This window comes from Bison bison, unplaced genomic scaffold (genome assembly GCF_000754665.1).
Source record: "Bison bison bison isolate TAMUID 2011002044 unplaced genomic scaffold, Bison_UMD1.0 scf7180017864370, whole genome shotgun sequence".
Taxonomy (NCBI): Eukaryota; Metazoa; Chordata; class Mammalia; order Artiodactyla; family Bovidae; genus Bison; species Bison bison.
Genome location: NW_011494942.1, coordinates 986,214 through 1,002,739, shown reverse-complemented (window position 1 = coordinate 1,002,739; position 16,526 = coordinate 986,214). Strand labels below are relative to the sequence as shown.

Here is a 16,526-nt window from a genome sequence, read left to right as displayed (position 1 = left end):
GCTGTTAGAGTCTCATTTTCCACATTTTAGATTCCGTTTATGTTAGAGAAGGATTTTTTCCTTCTGTATCCAGTACCAGAGCCAAACACTGCTGCCACAATAGCTATGCCTGATTTTCTGATTATGGTAGAAGGAGCCATTTCTTTTCATTTGAGGAGAAGAATCAAATCCATGTAGCTACTTCCGAGAGCATGCCTATATGGTCACACCTTACAATACTTTCCATCCAGCCTGACTCTTGCTAACTTCTTAGAACTCATGATGATGTTGAACAACCCCAAGAAGCACTGCAGGCTTTGGCACCTGAGATAAAGCAACTCATGTTGGAGATTATTCCAAAGTGAAGTTCCAATAAAACTATTGCACACTCAAAGCTATGAAGTTGGAGATCATCTAAACAAGTAAGATGGTTCAAGAAGAACAAAATATCCAGTGGTATGCTAGGACCAGATCTCACCAGCTCATAAAAGCAGATTGACAAATGTTGAAAAATTCTGTAAGCTGGTTGACATTACACTGTTAGCTTGATAGAAGCTATGGTAGGCAAATTCATTCCATGGAAGTTAACAAATGCTACAAATAAAGGTTTTTTTTTCCCCCTGAAAAGCTGATTGTTAAACATTCACTAGCATATCCCTGAAAATAGCTGTCTTCCATTATTTTGAGGCTTATCTTTGCAAAGAGATTATATTTGATAACAAGCAAAGCTTCTCAAAGCTTTCCAGTGCTGTACTGACAAAGGTAAATGAGAGTACAAACTCCTCGGAGATCCAGTTACATTCCAAAGTGGCAGAGAATCTAAATAAATATTGAATGTATAAAATAATGAGGATGTATAATAATGACTGAACTAAAATACCGGATAACAAAAAATACATTATATCTGGCTAGTGTGTAGGCTTAAAAATTTAAAGTCTGTGCATCTTTTAGGAAGGGATTTTGACACTGTAAAATTAAATTTTTAAAATAAGAGGTATAAGCTAAAAGTATATGGTAAAAATTTGAGAGTAACCATTAAAATTAATGAGAGTATGTGCTGTGTCCTTAGTCACTCAGTCCTGTCCGACTCTTTGTGATCCTATGGACTGTAGCCTACCAGGCTCCTCTATCCATGGGGAGTCTCCAGGCAAGAATACTGAAGTTGGTTTCCATGCCCTCCTCCAGGGAATCTTCCAAACCCAGGGACTGAACCCAGGTCTCCCACATTGTAGGCAGATTCTTTACCATCTGAGCCACTAAGGAGAGTATATAACATCCAAAACAGTAGATGGAACAAAACAGAATAAGAAAACAAAACAAAGCAATAAAAGAAACAAACACACAAAAATTCAACAAATAAAAGATAAAAAGGTGAAAAATGGAACATGTAAAACTAGAACAAAGTAGACAGCAAATGGCATGGTAGAAAAAAAAATTCATGTGGATCAATAATTAGAATAAATGTAAATTATTAAGGTCATCTGTTAAAAGAGATTATAAGAATGTATTAAAACAAAAAATTCAGCAGAGTGGTTATAAAATTCTACCAATGGTTATAAAAGACATGCCTAAAACAAAGACACAGAAAGGTAGAAAGTACAAAGGTAGAAAAAAATACTAGAAAAATATTTATTAAATGAATATCAGACAAAATAAATTTTAAGATAAAAGACAGTATTATGGGTACAGTAAGATGCTACAAAATTAGAGAAAGTTTGATTCACCATGTATGTATTTCATTCTAACTTGTATGCCCAAGTAACATTGATCTATAAAGAAAAATATAAGGACAAGATTGAAATGCTGTATCAACTGTATCATTCTGATCATGTGAAATTTCAACAGAAATCCCTTCAAAATGTTAGCAAACATATAGACATTTTAGGAAAATAATAATATGCTGGATTGATGGAACAAATACAGAAGTTGTCATTACTGATTGATTCTTCACAAGCTCACATTGAATGTTTACAAAAATTAACCATACTAAGCCTTAAAACATACATTAACATGGTTGGGGGGAAAATCAATACAGACCATACTCTATATTGTATTAACAAAGAGATAAATTTAAATATCTCTGTATTTTGTAGATTTCAAAACTGTACATCTCCATTATCTGTGAGTACAGGAAAAAATAACAGAAAATTGAGAAATACTTAGAACTCAGCTATAACAAGAAATTTACCTATCAATATTTGTTGAATAGAGCTAAGGCACAGATTTTGGGAGATTCAGAAAGGAAGATGGGCTGAAGAACTAGTTAACTGACACCCAAATAAGAGGTTAAAAGAAAACAGAACAAAAAGAAAAATAGGAGAAAATAAGAGCAAAAATGTGGAAAGTTAAAATAAAGATAGAACATGATCAGCAAGGCAAAATCAGGCCTTCAGAGCGCAATTAAATTGAAAATAATCTGGCAAGGTTGGCTCATACAAAGAAAATGGACAGAAATAAACAATATTAGGAATAGTTTTTAATAGATTTAAAAAGTGAATACCAAAAAACATTATGGCAATACACTTAAAATCTCGAATGAAATGGAAAATTCCTAGAAAAATTATAGTGTAAAACTTTAAGAAATAGGAAGCTTGAATAGCCGGAAAATGAAGAAAGCTGAATGAATATTTTTAATCTACACACACACACACACAAAATACCAGGCTAGGATGGTTTACAGGCAAGTAAAGCCACACTTTTTCAAGGAATAGAGGAAAACAATCTAAAACAGTCCTGTTCCAAGAGCATACTAGAGGGATTATTGCCCAACTCATTCTATGAGGCAAATGCATCCTCAATACCAAACCATAAAAGGATAACAAGAGAAAGGAAATGAGAAATTACATTATTTGTTACTAAATTACAAGTTGCTTATGAGATAGATGCCAAAATTCTAAATAAAATATTAGGTAGTCAAATCTCTTTGTGTATAAAACAATAGTAACTCATAAACAACATTGCTAATCCTAGGGATATGAGTAGCTTAGTAGTATAGAATTATCACTGTAAGGGTAAGGGAAAAACAAATGCAGAAAAGGCATTTGACAATATTCATTTCTATTCATGGTAGGAAAAAAATCCTTAGAAGACTTTTCTAAGAACTCTACCTTGAGATCTAACCTCATGGGTATCAAAAGCCTATAACAAATATCATTTTTCATGATGAAAAATTAGAAAACAATTTCTTTAAAGTCAGGAACATGACAACAATGCTCACCACTTTTGTGAGCATTGTCCTCAGTATCCAGACCAAAGAAGAAAAAGAAAGGAAGAGACAGACAGAGAAGAAGGAAGAGAGAATGGGGTAGAGGGATGGAGAGAGTGAGAAGAAAAGAGGAGGAAGGGATAAATTAGGAAAGAAGAAATTGTCTTATCACATGTCAAGACTATTTTAAAATTCTAATAATTAAGACAGTATGGTATTGGTACAGATAAAAAAGGACAATAGGCTATAAAAGAGCTTAAACACAAAACTAAGCAAAATAGTAGTTACTTGAGATGTGATAAAGATAATTTTACAAATCAGAGACAAAAGGAGAGTCTATTCAATAAATGGTTCTGGGACAAACGTTTATCCATGTGGATAAAAACCATAAGCCACTGAATAAAACTGAACTTGAGTTCCTGACACACACCACACATAAGTACTAATACCTAATAAAGATTTAAATGTGCAGAGCAAAATTATAAATTATAAAACTTGCAGAAGGAAACATAGAAGAATATTTTATGGCCTTAGAATAAAGAAGGATCATAGGAGAATAAAAAAAATGGCAATATATTTACACAATGGAATATTATATACCAGGGAACTGTAACAAACTATGGCTACACAGAGAAATATGGATGGTTCTCTAAAATGTTGTTAGTGCAAAATATAATAGAAAGTAATAAAAAAGGCTAGTTAGGGCAATACAATTTGTATAAAACCCAAAATCAAACAGTATACTGTTTGAAGATATATACTTAGATGATACAATTTGAAAAAAAAAAACCAAAGGAATAACAAAATCAAAATTCAGATCACTTCTAGGAGTAGGAACAGAGAAAGGGGGGATGACAAACAGATGCCAATGGCATTGGCATCTCTTTTTTTAGTCTATAACTGTTTTGTGATTTTGCTTAATAATTTGCATGTAGGTTAGCCATGTTATCTATCAGTTGTAAATAAGGAATAGTTTTAAAGTCAAAATCTCAGTTAAAAAATTTCTTATTATACGAGGACTGATTTAGTCATAACTGAAACTTTCCAAAATCTCAGTGGGGATTTGTGGGGTGAGGGTATATGTGAGAGGTTCAACTGGTAATGAGTTTTTGGTCACTTGGAGTTATTCAAGAAGAGGTTAAGTCGACCCCTTTAAATTAATGTGGACATTTTAAAGCAAACTTACGCATGAGCTGAATGATTGAATTAAATCCCTTCTCCATCTAAATGATTATGATCCCACAGGTCAACTGCTGAATGAAATACTTTACTGTTCATGTTGCTGCTACTGCTGCTAAGTCACTTCAGTCGTGTCCGACTCTGTGCGACCCCATAGATGGCAGTCCACCAGGCTCTCCCGTCCCTGGGATTCTCCAGGCAAGAACACTGGAGTGGGTTGTTAGCCAAAACTGTAACAACGTAGAGTCCATATAGATACTGCCCTGATCTTCTAGTCCTGGAGTTAGAATGAAGCAGTTACTCCCAGAAGCATCCAGGGAACAATTTTATTCTAAGATTCACTTGCTTCTGTTATTCCCTTAATGATTATTTAATCCATTTCTTCTATGTCATTATTTCTTGGCTAGGTACAGGAGAGGAAGAAAGGAGGGGAGATCGATATATACTTGTTTAGCAGTTCCACATAACTCAATTTTGTGCGACTAATTACCCAAAGATAGTGTTAAAACTAATTTGAGCAAGTAGTAAGTTATAGGCAGAATCTTAGAGAATATTCTGCCTTTTAAACTTCATAGGTTCTGAAGTTGAAAGTAGATGGCCCCTTGACCGAAAGTATGGCCAAACGTTCCTCAGATCCCTCACCATCAAGAAGATGGGAGTACCCACAAAAGTGCCAGGGTCGTCACCTACAGAGAACATTCAAAACTAAACTAAAAGCATAGGTTAAGTAAATTCATTTGTGCCAGCTTCCAAAAGGCAAGGGCAATCTTCAGAGACTGGAAATGAGAGGAGCCAGAAAGGACATGCGACAGACGGTGGGAAAGTTGGTGTCCACTAAACCCAGTGAAAACCCAGCCCGACCTGTTGGTCACTCAGCTGAGTCAGTTATCTCTGCAGACTACTCTCCTAAAAGTGCCTCCTACCTACTAGCATCTGTCCAGGGGCTCACTAACCCACTGCCTGTCCTCTGAGCTACACCATGTTTGGTTGTTAATTCCAGCAAGAAAGAGAATCAGTGACTTCGACCCAGAAGTTCTGGTTTTGTATCAAGTAGCCTGGAGGAAGACATTGACACCAAGATTGGAAACAGGTCCCTGCCCTTCAGTGACGAACTCTCTTAATGATGTTTCACACTGTAGATTGCATCTGTTTTGGAGAAAGTCGAGTGTGTCACTCTGTTTTGAGAAAAAAATAGTGACCCACAGGGACAGTCTTACAGCGAATTTAATATAAGCTATTCTAGACATGCATCAAGTTTCAATTTGCAAACCCAACCAAAAAAGGTAAAGGGACGGCGTATCTTGCCACGCCCTCTACCTCTCCCACCCCACCCCCACCAAAGTCACTGCTGTCACTCAGAAATTCTGCTATTTGTCTGGAAGTGACCGATAAAAAAGAAAAAAAGGAAAGCAGCCCTGGGTGGGTCACGTGACCCTACCAGCTCCCAATGCAGACCTCTTCTCATAAGGGCTCAGTGTGGAGCCTCTGAAATCTGTGCAGGATTTTCTCTGCAGAGGCAGAAGAAAGCAGGTGGATGGATAAGTAAACATGGCCTTGCTCCTGGTGGCCTTGCTCGCATTCCTGAGCCTGGGCTCAGGATGCCATCATCGACTCTGTCACTGCTCTAACGGAGTTTTCCTCTGCCAGGAGAGCAAGGTGACAGAGATTCCCTCTGACCTCCCCAGGGATGCGGTCGAACTGTAAGTATCTGAGTCGGTGGGAACAACAGCGTGGCTGGTATTTGTGCATTGTGTGCTATTATTATTTTCACACTAGGCTGATAACTGCTGGGCTGAAATATTCTGCCCTGACTGAAGGCTTAAGTAAAACAAACTCCCCCAGCCCAACACTCCTGCCCTGTGGTTCTCTAAGGATCTTAGTGAGAGTTTGTCTCGGAATGCCAGGGAAGGACAGCATGGAAAGCTTCATCTAAAGGTGAAAGGAGGACTTTTTAGTGTTTTTGACACATTCGTTCTTGGGTGCTGTACTCTCTTTGGTGGAACTAAGAGAAGGCTAAGGAAAATGTAGAAACTTAGAAGAGCTCAGATTGAAGCCAGAAAGATGGCTTTGATTGACATGGAAGGCATGATGTGTGCTTTTGAGGATACTGAATTCAAGAAGGCAAGAGTCATTGCTGCTCTGGAGGCACCAGCAAGGAATTGTCAAACTGAGAATCTGCTTCCTGGGGGAAAAGGAGTCACAAGAGAGGGAAGGGGTGTGAAGAAAGGGAGGAAGAAAAAAAGGAGGCATAGAAGGAAGGAGATCATCTTTCATACTACTGGGAAAATGTGATTCCCAACTTTAGATTTTTACTGAACTACTTTAAAAGGAAATAGACAGACTTTTAGAACTTGACAAGATCTTAAGACATCATTCCACTTCCATCTGTTTATTTTGCAGTTGAGAAATCTGGGGTCTGGAGAGTAGAAAATTTCCTAACCTCTCACGATGAGTAGAGGCGGAGCAAACTAGAAATCAGGCCTTTTGACTCACAGATCATCGCTGTCTTTCCCTTAAAGTCCCACGTCTATTGCATTAAAGTAAGAGGAAGGCAGGACTGTTTCATAGGCCAATGACCATCCCTCCCCACCTCCCCACCCCTCCCTACCATCCGAGAGCTGGCTCAGAGATCATAGATATCCTCAGTCGTTTTATCCCAAGGATTTTAAACAGAAGCTGCTATTCTGGAAGTGTCCTTTAATCTTGGTTCCCCAAAGCTATGCATGATCTTATTTAATGGCAGAAGGTGGTCATCTTTTCATTTACCAGTTACCATTACCTATGCTCAAAGATGATGAGGCTGCATTTCAGATTTTCACTCAGGGACAAACAGCTGCAAGGCTGAGTTGGTTCTGCCTGCTCCTTTTCCCCCTGATATCACAAGTTCTCCATTCCTTCCCAGAGGTAGTGACAAGGAAGATAGGTGGCCAACACTGTGTTTTAGCGACACTGCCTTAATGAGACAGTTACTCCTGATTGCAGGGAAGAATGCGCCTATGCAGTCTGCTTTGTTAGATGATTATAAACACAAGAGAAGACTGATGTACCTGAGCTCCTCTAAGAAGTCAGTCGCTCCTAAGCTACTTTGAACAATTACTTAACTTTTTTGGGGCCTCAAGTTCCTAACTTCTAGAAGTTTAATACAATCTGCTTGGTGGGATGGCTGTGAACACCAAAAGATACAGCCCCTCAATGCACACACTCAACACACACACACATTTCTACCTCTCCCAGTCCTTCTCTTTTTCCAGTGTTTCCCCAGGGACCAAGCAGTGTCAACCAGTTCCTAAAAGAGACAGCCTCTTACAAGGCTTAATTTTAGAGTGATACCCTCTTTTCAAAACTCCCTGCTAAATTAGGCTGTCTGCTTTCTGGTATTTCTTCACCAGAAGGGAGATTTTTTTCACTCTGTATAGAAAAACAGGGAGCAACCAGATGTGGGCCATAGTCTGTGGAATGCCCACTTCTGATTTAGACCATAGCCGAAAGTAGTTAAATATTTCTGGCTTCAGGCAAACTCCAGGAGATAGTGAAGGACAGGGATGCTTGGAGTGCTGTAGTCCATGGGGTTGCAAACAGCTGGACACTACTGAACGACCGAACACAACAACAAAGGGTTTAGATGGCCTGAGACAACGCAGCATCATGGAGAAAGTACTCAACTTGCTGAGCAGGGTCAGGAATAGAGGGAATTCTAAAGTAATATTCACAGGTGGGCCTTTAACTCTTTATCACAGTCAGGGATGGAAGAGTATGGACTCTAGAATCTAAGAGACCTGTGTTCTAACCCAGACTATGACTGTTTCTTGCTTCAGCATGTGGGCTTTTGGGTGTATCATGGAAATTGTAATGTGTACCTTTTTCAGAGTTACCATGGGCATTAAATGTAGGATTAAAACATTCAGCACAATGCCTCTCAAGTGTGGGGGGTGGGGATTGTTATTCATCTGTAAAGTACTAGAGAAAAAACACCACAGAGGGCATTCAGGATGATCAAATGAATCAATGGAAATGAAAAGGCTTTGAAAAACTGATGTAAAGATTTTTGTAGTTCTGAGATAGTTTACAGTATCTCACTGATTTAAGAATAATCTCCTTCTCTTCCCAGTGGCTGGAGCACTTCCTCTCTGAATAAGAAATGGTGTTCCTTTGGGCTTTCAATATTTGCCAAGAACTCAGGGAACACGTTTCATTCTGATGATAGGCAAAGGATTTTTTTGATTTCAGACTTACTCTAGAAACTCAGCTTCACATAGAGGCAATCAATGGATCTAGAAAGGACCCTTTGATCTTGCGTTATTCTTCCTGGAGTTAGAATTTTTAAGAATGTGGACACCCATTCAAAACCTGAGATTTTAAGTCTCAGTGATGTATGGATACAGGTTGTTTTCTTTAGCAGGGTCAGATGACCACAATACTAGAAGAAAAGAGTCCATTGATGGGCACTCTTGGCACAGGGAGAACTGTATTGACATCATGCTATAGGCTGCCTGTGTTGACCCCTCTCTTCACAGCAAGCTCCTGCATCTCATTGCCATCTCAAGTATCTTTCTGAGATGTAGAAAGGAATGGATTACAAAACTACTAAAGCCACTGTTGATTTCTTCATGTGTCGAATGCTGATAGTTTAATTCACCTCATCATGTAGGTTTTGTGTTCCCAAAAGCCCACATCTAACTACTTACATAAACTCCCTTCATACTGCTACAAGCGATAATTCTCTTTTTTTATTGCCATTATCTTTGCTGGGAATCTGAACATCTACACACTGGATTAAATAATTGTCTTAATTTATCTCCTTGCTATCAATCTCTGTCTTCTCCAAACCAGCCTGAACACCGTTATTCCATTTTTCTCCATAAAACACCACTGCCACCATGATTTTCCAGTTCAAAATCATCTGGTGGCTCGTCTTTCTGACTTTACCTCTCACCTAGCTCCAACAGGAGCCATCTGCTCCTCAAGCCTGAAAAAGACTTGCTCTCGAGCTCAGTCTGTGTCCCAGGGTGTTACTACTGTTACACATCTTGCTTCTATAATCTTCAAGTTCTTCTTTGTCTCTTGAAATCCAAACTACTTACTATAAGCTGGCTCAAAGTTTGCCTCTTTGATAAAGACTCTCCTGACCATTCCATCTTCATGTAATCTGAACCCTGGTGCAGTTCATTTTACAATCTTGCTTTGCCCTTAATTTTTCATGTGTGCCTTATTTCCTCAACTGCAGTGAACATGTTCTTGGTAGTCATTGTGCCCGACTCAATGCAATGTAGGTTCTGGGCCCTCATTTACATATAGAATAAATGACACAATAAATAAGGGGGAATTTCAGCTGTTTATTTGCTCTGCTCCTCAGTATCAAAGAAAAGATTCTTATAAAAGATACTTATTGCTCCCCCTGTGGTGAACTGCTACAGGATTTGATAGTTCCCTTGCTTTCTTTGCTTTTTTATGTGTTTGTTTTAAAGAAAATGCCTGTATATCATTCTGGAATCCATTAATTTATTCAGAAAGAGAGACACATAGACTTGAAACAAAGTCTACTAAGTTACAAGTTGAATATTCTTTTAGGCATGCCACTCAGTTCTCTTGATTTAAGTAATAATACCTGTTTCTCTATTGTTAACAAGAATATTGAAAGGATGAGTGAAATTGCCTTAAACAAAATCAATTTAAACCAGGCAAAACTGTTCAAATACAATTTTTGCCAACTGAGGTCAGATTCCAAACCCTGAATGTTAGGTTTCCTGTTTCCCAGATGTGCTTTGATGACTGTAGTCTGTCCAGATGTCAGAACCAAATACCCCACTGTGCAGACTGCTCTGGGCTCATCTATCTGGAGACTCCTACTGCCTTGTTTAGATATTTCTTTGAAAGAAACAAACAGCACAGATTTCACGCCAATGCATATATAATCTTTCCTCTCAAAACCAAATCCTACACCTTCTTTAGTGAGAAATGATATGTCTATGTCCAACATTTAGAATTTAATCAGGCTGGGGCAAGGAAGGTTTATATTTCCTGCATAAGAATCAGAAAAAGGAATAGCTATAGAATGCAGTATCTTCAAAGGGAAAAAGTAAAAATTATATTGCAGAGGAAAAAAATTCTTTAAAGTTAACTGATGAACTCTACTCTGAGAATTGGCTAAGAGCTGTAATTTGCAGAGTCATTACCAGCTTTTGAAGAGTAAGGGTTTGATAGCATAGAGCTGCACTTCTTGACGATGATAACATCTCCTTGTTTACCTAAAGGTCAGTGCTGTCCTTCCTCACCCAAGTGCTCTACCAAACAAGCCTAAGGTTCAGAAGCAGAAAATCTTGGCAGCAAGTGGGAAATTCATTTAATGTTTGATTATCCTTCTCCAAAACCACTAATTGGGTTATCCAGTCACTGTGGTTTATTGGACTATCTTTTTTTTTTTTTTTTTTGAGCTGTTAGATTTAAGATCTCCAATTTAGTTTTATTTAGACTAGATGCTAACTTTTATATCCCATAAGGTCACCTAGCAAAGAGAGTAATTATTTTTAATTGCTTAAGATCTGATTATAATGAGATATGGATGTTTCTTCTTAATCTGACCTCTTCCTGAAGTATCTTGAGCATCTTTTATGTCTCTGACATGAACACACCATAGCCTTTTTCTTTCATATGGAATATGCCAACTGATCTGAAAGTCTTCAAGGGATGTGCAAAAAAAAAACTTTTTTTGAGTAAAGCAACCAAACCTGTGCCATAGACCTGAACTCAATTATATTTTTAGTCTCAGAAGTAGCTAATGTCCACTCTCTTTCATACCCGCTCCCAGAGCTTTTTCAGCAAGAGCCAACACAGTCATTATGGAATCCTGTATCACAAATACTAGAACATGTACAGCATAAGCCAATTTTTGGATTTCAGTAATGCTAAGATTGATGAAAATCTTTAAGAAATAGGGACCCTAAGAGTTCAGCTATTTCAGTGAAATAGATGGTTGAAGATATGGGAGAGAAAATTCATCAGTAAATTGGTGAAAGGCAGAAGTAAAATAGTGCTGAGATTTCTTTCATTTCTAAAATGCTTTGATTTTTACAAATATCTTCAGGTACCAAACTTCCCCAAACCAACAGGTTTCTTCTAGGCCTCCAGAGTCCAACACATATAATTGTAATTCCTAAATTTCTGTTATTTCAGTTGTGGGATTTTAAAGAGTGTGATTCTTAGGCTTAATAGACAGTTCTGTGAACTTCTGTTACTTACGAATGCAACGTGGAAAATCTCCCCATAGATATCTGTCTCTGACTGCTTTCAGTTTGGTGAGGGGTTTTAAACAAAGAATGTTTGAGGGATCCCAGCTCCAGCAATGACTTTGTAACTAGATAAACAAAGGCTGGCTGGAAATCATCCTAGAATAGAAGGGCATGGAAGAGAAAGGGCCAGAGCCTTGAGCACTAGAATTCAGGACTGGGTCCAATTTAAAATAGCTTGTCCCTTCTAGGAAAGTCTAGCAAATTTGGTTCAGGAGATAGGATCACATCCCTGGAAGACAGAGATGCCTTCCCTTGTGCTTTACTCATCATCTCAGGGTAATAGCTTGTGAATCCGCCCCTTGCGCCTTCGGCTTTCTCCCCTCCCAACCCTCTGCTCTGAGTCCTGGCTCTGGTTTAATTCCCCTATAGGAACGAACAGCCAGATTCAGGACAAAAGTCCAAAGTCTTCAGTGTGACATTAAGCTCCTCCATATTTTATCCTCAAATTAACTCTTCTGTCTTCCCCTCATATCTTTCATCTTCTACACATTTTTTCTGTGGACTATTTCCTAATTCCCAGCTCCCAAACATACCTTATATTCCCCTACCTAAATAATATTATTTTCTCCAACCTGAAATGAATTCTTCTACTTTAATATATTCAGCTTTGGAGACCAAGCAAAAAGGCTCATTTTTCATGAAGGTTTCTTTCAACATCAAATATTTATTGATTATATTTGTGCAGGGCACTACGCTGGGCACTTGAGAGAGGAGGATCAAAAGGGGAGGCACAGGGCTGCTCTCATGGAGTTTCTAAACGGGAAGAGCATCCAACAGTAACAACAATCATGCTTTTCCTCACTTTTACCCACAACAACAAAAATCCCCCTTGGAACCTAGAACAGTCATTATCTAAACTACCCATTTGACAATTAATTGCAAGTTGCCTTATGCAATCTGAAATCACAGACTGTGAGAGCTGGAAGAAACAGATGCTGAGTGAAAGTCAATGAGGAGATGCCTGCCTTTTGACATTTGACAAGCACCTGGCTGTCCTGTCTAACTTTGATCTTTTGACCAGCTAGGGTGGATTTAAGGAGCTGTGCAGGGCCACTTCCAGAACACCCTTTTATGTAAAAGGTCAGAAGACCCTTGCTTTATTTTACAAGGAAAACACAGATCTCAAGTAAAATAGAATGATAAATGAACACCAGCAAATTTATAATAAGGCTTAACCAGCAGATGTTTAAATATTTAAGTTTGACTAGGATTCCCTGGTAGCTCAGCTGGTAAAGAATCTGACTGCAATGCAGGAGACCACGGTTCGATTCCTGGGTCAGGAAAATTCCCTTGGAGAAGCAATAGGCTACCCCCTCCAATATTCTTGGGCTTCCCTGGTGGCTCAGATGGTAAAGAGTCTTCCTGCAGTGCAGGAGACCTAGGTTCGATCCCTGGCTTGGGACGATCCCCTAGAGAAGGAAATCGCAACCCACTCCAGTATTCTTGCCTGGAAAATCCCATGGGTGGAGGAGCCTGGCAGGCTATAGTGCATGGGGTAGCAAAGAGTCAGAGATGACTGAGCAACTTTCACTTTCAGTAATTTTCAAGTTGGGCAAATACAAGGGCCTGGATGCTTTGAGCTGGGCTGGAGGAGAATGGTACAGAAGATGGAAAACAACATCAAAAGTGGAAGCTTAGGCTGCACTGTTTTCTTTCCTAAACTCATAATTTTTTCCCAAAACTGCTTGTGTTCCTGAATATTACTAAGTAGACACTGGGAGAGAATAGGTAAAAGGAGTTTACATGTCAAAAGACTGTGTATGACAGCTTCCCTTCAAAGCAGCTGAATGTCATCTATGAAATCTGGTAACCACCCGAGCTCACAAAGACCAGATGTCTCTTCTGAAAGTGACACACCTTAAAATGTCTACTTTGGCATAAGTGGAACACAAACAAGGAATTCTTGAATGTTCTTAAATTTCTGAGCAATATCTCTTCCTTCTAAGTTCCAAACTACTTTGTATGGCTGTGTTTAGAATAGGCAAATGAATTGAAAACAAAAGAATGATCACTAGCCATCATCAGATCACAGCAAGTATAGAGAGTCAGACTTAAACCCTTGCCATTGCCATATGCCCACCAAGGCTAATTTCTGCTCAGGGCAGGAAGGAATGAATCCTTTATCCAATTGGTGTTTGTTTTATGGGTAAGGAGTGTAGACATTCTGTAAGTAAATATACTGGGTTGGGAGGGGAAGCAGAAAATACTAGAAACACTCTTTTAATTTAGAAAACAAACTGGAAAGGCAATGAAAAGCAAACATGAGATTTATGGTGACCAGCAAGGAGGTCATCTGGAAGCCTGCACACAGTAGCAAAATTGCTTATCGGGTCCCTGGCTGCAAAAATCTGCTGAGTTCCTTCAATAAGAACATGGAGTCTTAGAATGGCATCTGACTCCCCCAAACAAATACTAGAGATGAGAGGAAAGAGAACAAAGAGTTATGATAACCAGATAGGAAAATTACAAAGTAGCTCTGAAAGCAGAGCTATAGGGTAAGAAGAAGCAAAACAACAACCACAGCAGTATAAATAAAGGAAAAGGCTGGGCCACTGAGCTGGGGGATCACTGCGCCAATATCTCGATCTTGCCTCTTGGACTGGGCAAAACCCCTCGAGAAGATTCTTCCAAGCCCCTACCTGGAGGGTGAAGCCCTAACTGCCAGCACTCTGGTGGCTAGGAAAGAGGACTGGAGGTCTCAGCACCCAGCATCCATAAGTGGTCCCTGGTGTCTCCAGTTCAGACATTCTCTGCTCCCTTTAAAGAATAAACCTTGGGATTCCCCTGGTGGGCCAGTCGTTAAGAATCTGCCTGCCAGTGCAGGGGACACAGGTTCAATCCCTAGTGGGAAGATCCCACATGCTGCTAAGTAACTAAGGCCCCGTACCCCAACTACCAGATCCACACTCTAGAGCCCACGAGCTATAACTACTGAAACCCATGCACCTAGAGCCGGTGTTCCGCAACAAGAGAAGACGCTTGGACGAGAAGCCTGTGCACCGCAACTAGAGAAAGCCTGTGTGCAGCACAAAGGCCCGGCACAGCCAAACAAATAAATAAACCTAGTGTTTTTGCTCAGCTCTGAGGGAACACTGGCCTGGCTGCTCCAGGTGGGTAGTATGGCTGCTTTTTAAACAACTTTCCTACCAGCCCTCTTTATTTTGGCCACCTCAAGCCTCTTCGCCCTCCAGTCCTGCTTCTGGGGACACCAGTGCTTCCAGTTCCTGAGTGTTTTCAGGGATCATGTGGCATAAATCTCACTGGCTTGGGATTTCATTTTAGAGTCTTCCAAGTCAGGACTTCTCCAACTTTAAATATGCAAGCCAATCAGAGGACTATACTGGGAAAATGTAGATTCCAACTCAGTAAGTTTGGGGAGGAGCCTGAGCTTCTGCATTTCCAGTTACCTCCAAGAGATGCTGGTTGTAGTGGTACCAGATCCACATTCCTCCATGGTCTTTACAATATTCTGTTGCTCTTTTTTCTCTGCCCTTATGGCTTTAAAAGAAAGGAAAAAAGTCCCCTTCTTGTCTTCTCAGTGGTGTTTCAAGAGGAAACCAATAGTTAGTCGTTCGTTTATTCTGCTTTCTCTTCTCAGCAATTCCCGTTCATTATTCAATCCACTCAATGCCCACTGTTGCATTAAAAATTATCTTGTCACAGGTACCAATAAACTTTATTTTTGGTATGTTTTACTTAGTAGTTATATTATTCTTCAAATAAAAACCCGAATACTAGATGACCACAGGTAACCATCCTCCTGCTTGAAACACTTTTCTCCCTTGACCGCCAGCTTCTGTGACATCACACTAGTTTTCCTCTTACATCTCACACCAGACCTTGACCTTCTCTGTTACCAAGTCTCTAAGCGATGAAGTGCCCCAGGCTCCTCCAGACTCTCTTCTCTCATGAATCTGTATTCTCTGTACAGTAATCTCATCAGCCCCATGGCTTTAAATACTAGCTATATTCAAAATCCATGTGTCATATCTGACCTCTTCATTGAGCCCCAGAAAAGTAATACCCAAGTGAAACCTTAACATCTCACTGGATCTCTTGCCAGCACCTCAAAACCAGCAAGCAGAAAATAGTACACTTAATCGCCCTCCCCTTAACCCCTCAGAATCTTCTCTTCCAGGCTTCATTATCTGTGTTATATCACCAACTTCTTGCTGTAAATCTAATCCAAGTGCTGGGGATTAGACACCCAAAACCTAACTCAAATGTCTCCACTTCTCACCTTCCTTACCACCACCCCAGCTCAAACCACCACCAGAACTCACCTGGGCTAGTACAATAGTCCCCAGCATTTCTATCCCCTGCTGCTGCTACTGCTGCTAAGTCGCTTCAGTCGTGCCCAACTCTGTGCAACCCCATAGACAGCAGTCCATTAGGCTCCTCTGTCCCTGGGATTCTCTAGGCAAGAATACTGGAGTGGGTTGCCATTTCCTTCTCCAATGCATGAAAGTGAAAAGTGAAACTGAAGTCACTCAGTCGTGCCCGACTCTTAGCGACCCCATGGACTGCAGCCTACCAGGCTCCTCCGTCCATGGGATCAGTTCCACTTAAATCCATTCCCACACAGCAGCTAGAAAGACTTTGAAAAAGAAGATGGCATACAATTACTTAGAATTTCACTCAAAATAAACTTTTTTCAATCCACGTTTCATGACTATCTATTATAACAGGCACCGCTCTAGGTGTCAGGTCCAGCAGTGAGCAAAACAAACACAGTCTCTTCCCTTGTGGTGCTTACATGCTTTGTCATGGCTACAAGATACTCTGACCTGACCCCTGCCTGCCTTCCCACAGGCATAGTGCACGTCATGTATCACTTGCCCATCGCCACTATGCTCTGGACCTTTTTCTGCTCTCCA

The 16,526-nt window shown here is 39.9% G+C and overlaps 1 protein-coding gene across 2 annotated transcripts in view; it reads left to right on the top strand.

The window, feature by feature from the left end:
* Positions 1-5,847: 5,847 nt before the first annotated feature.
* FSHR (follicle stimulating hormone receptor) overlaps positions 5,848-16,526 on the top strand; it is a 192,058-nt gene continuing 181,379 nt past the window's right edge. Inside the window, exon 1 of one of the 2 annotated variants that reach the window (XM_010855898.1) lies at positions 5,848-6,063. In XM_010855898.1, coding sequence (XP_010854200.1) covers positions 5,912-6,063 — 152 coding nt within the window. In that variant the 5' untranslated portion in view covers positions 5,848-5,911. The remainder of the gene's footprint in view (positions 6,064-16,526) is intronic. The other variant, XM_010855900.1, reaches the window with a different exon arrangement.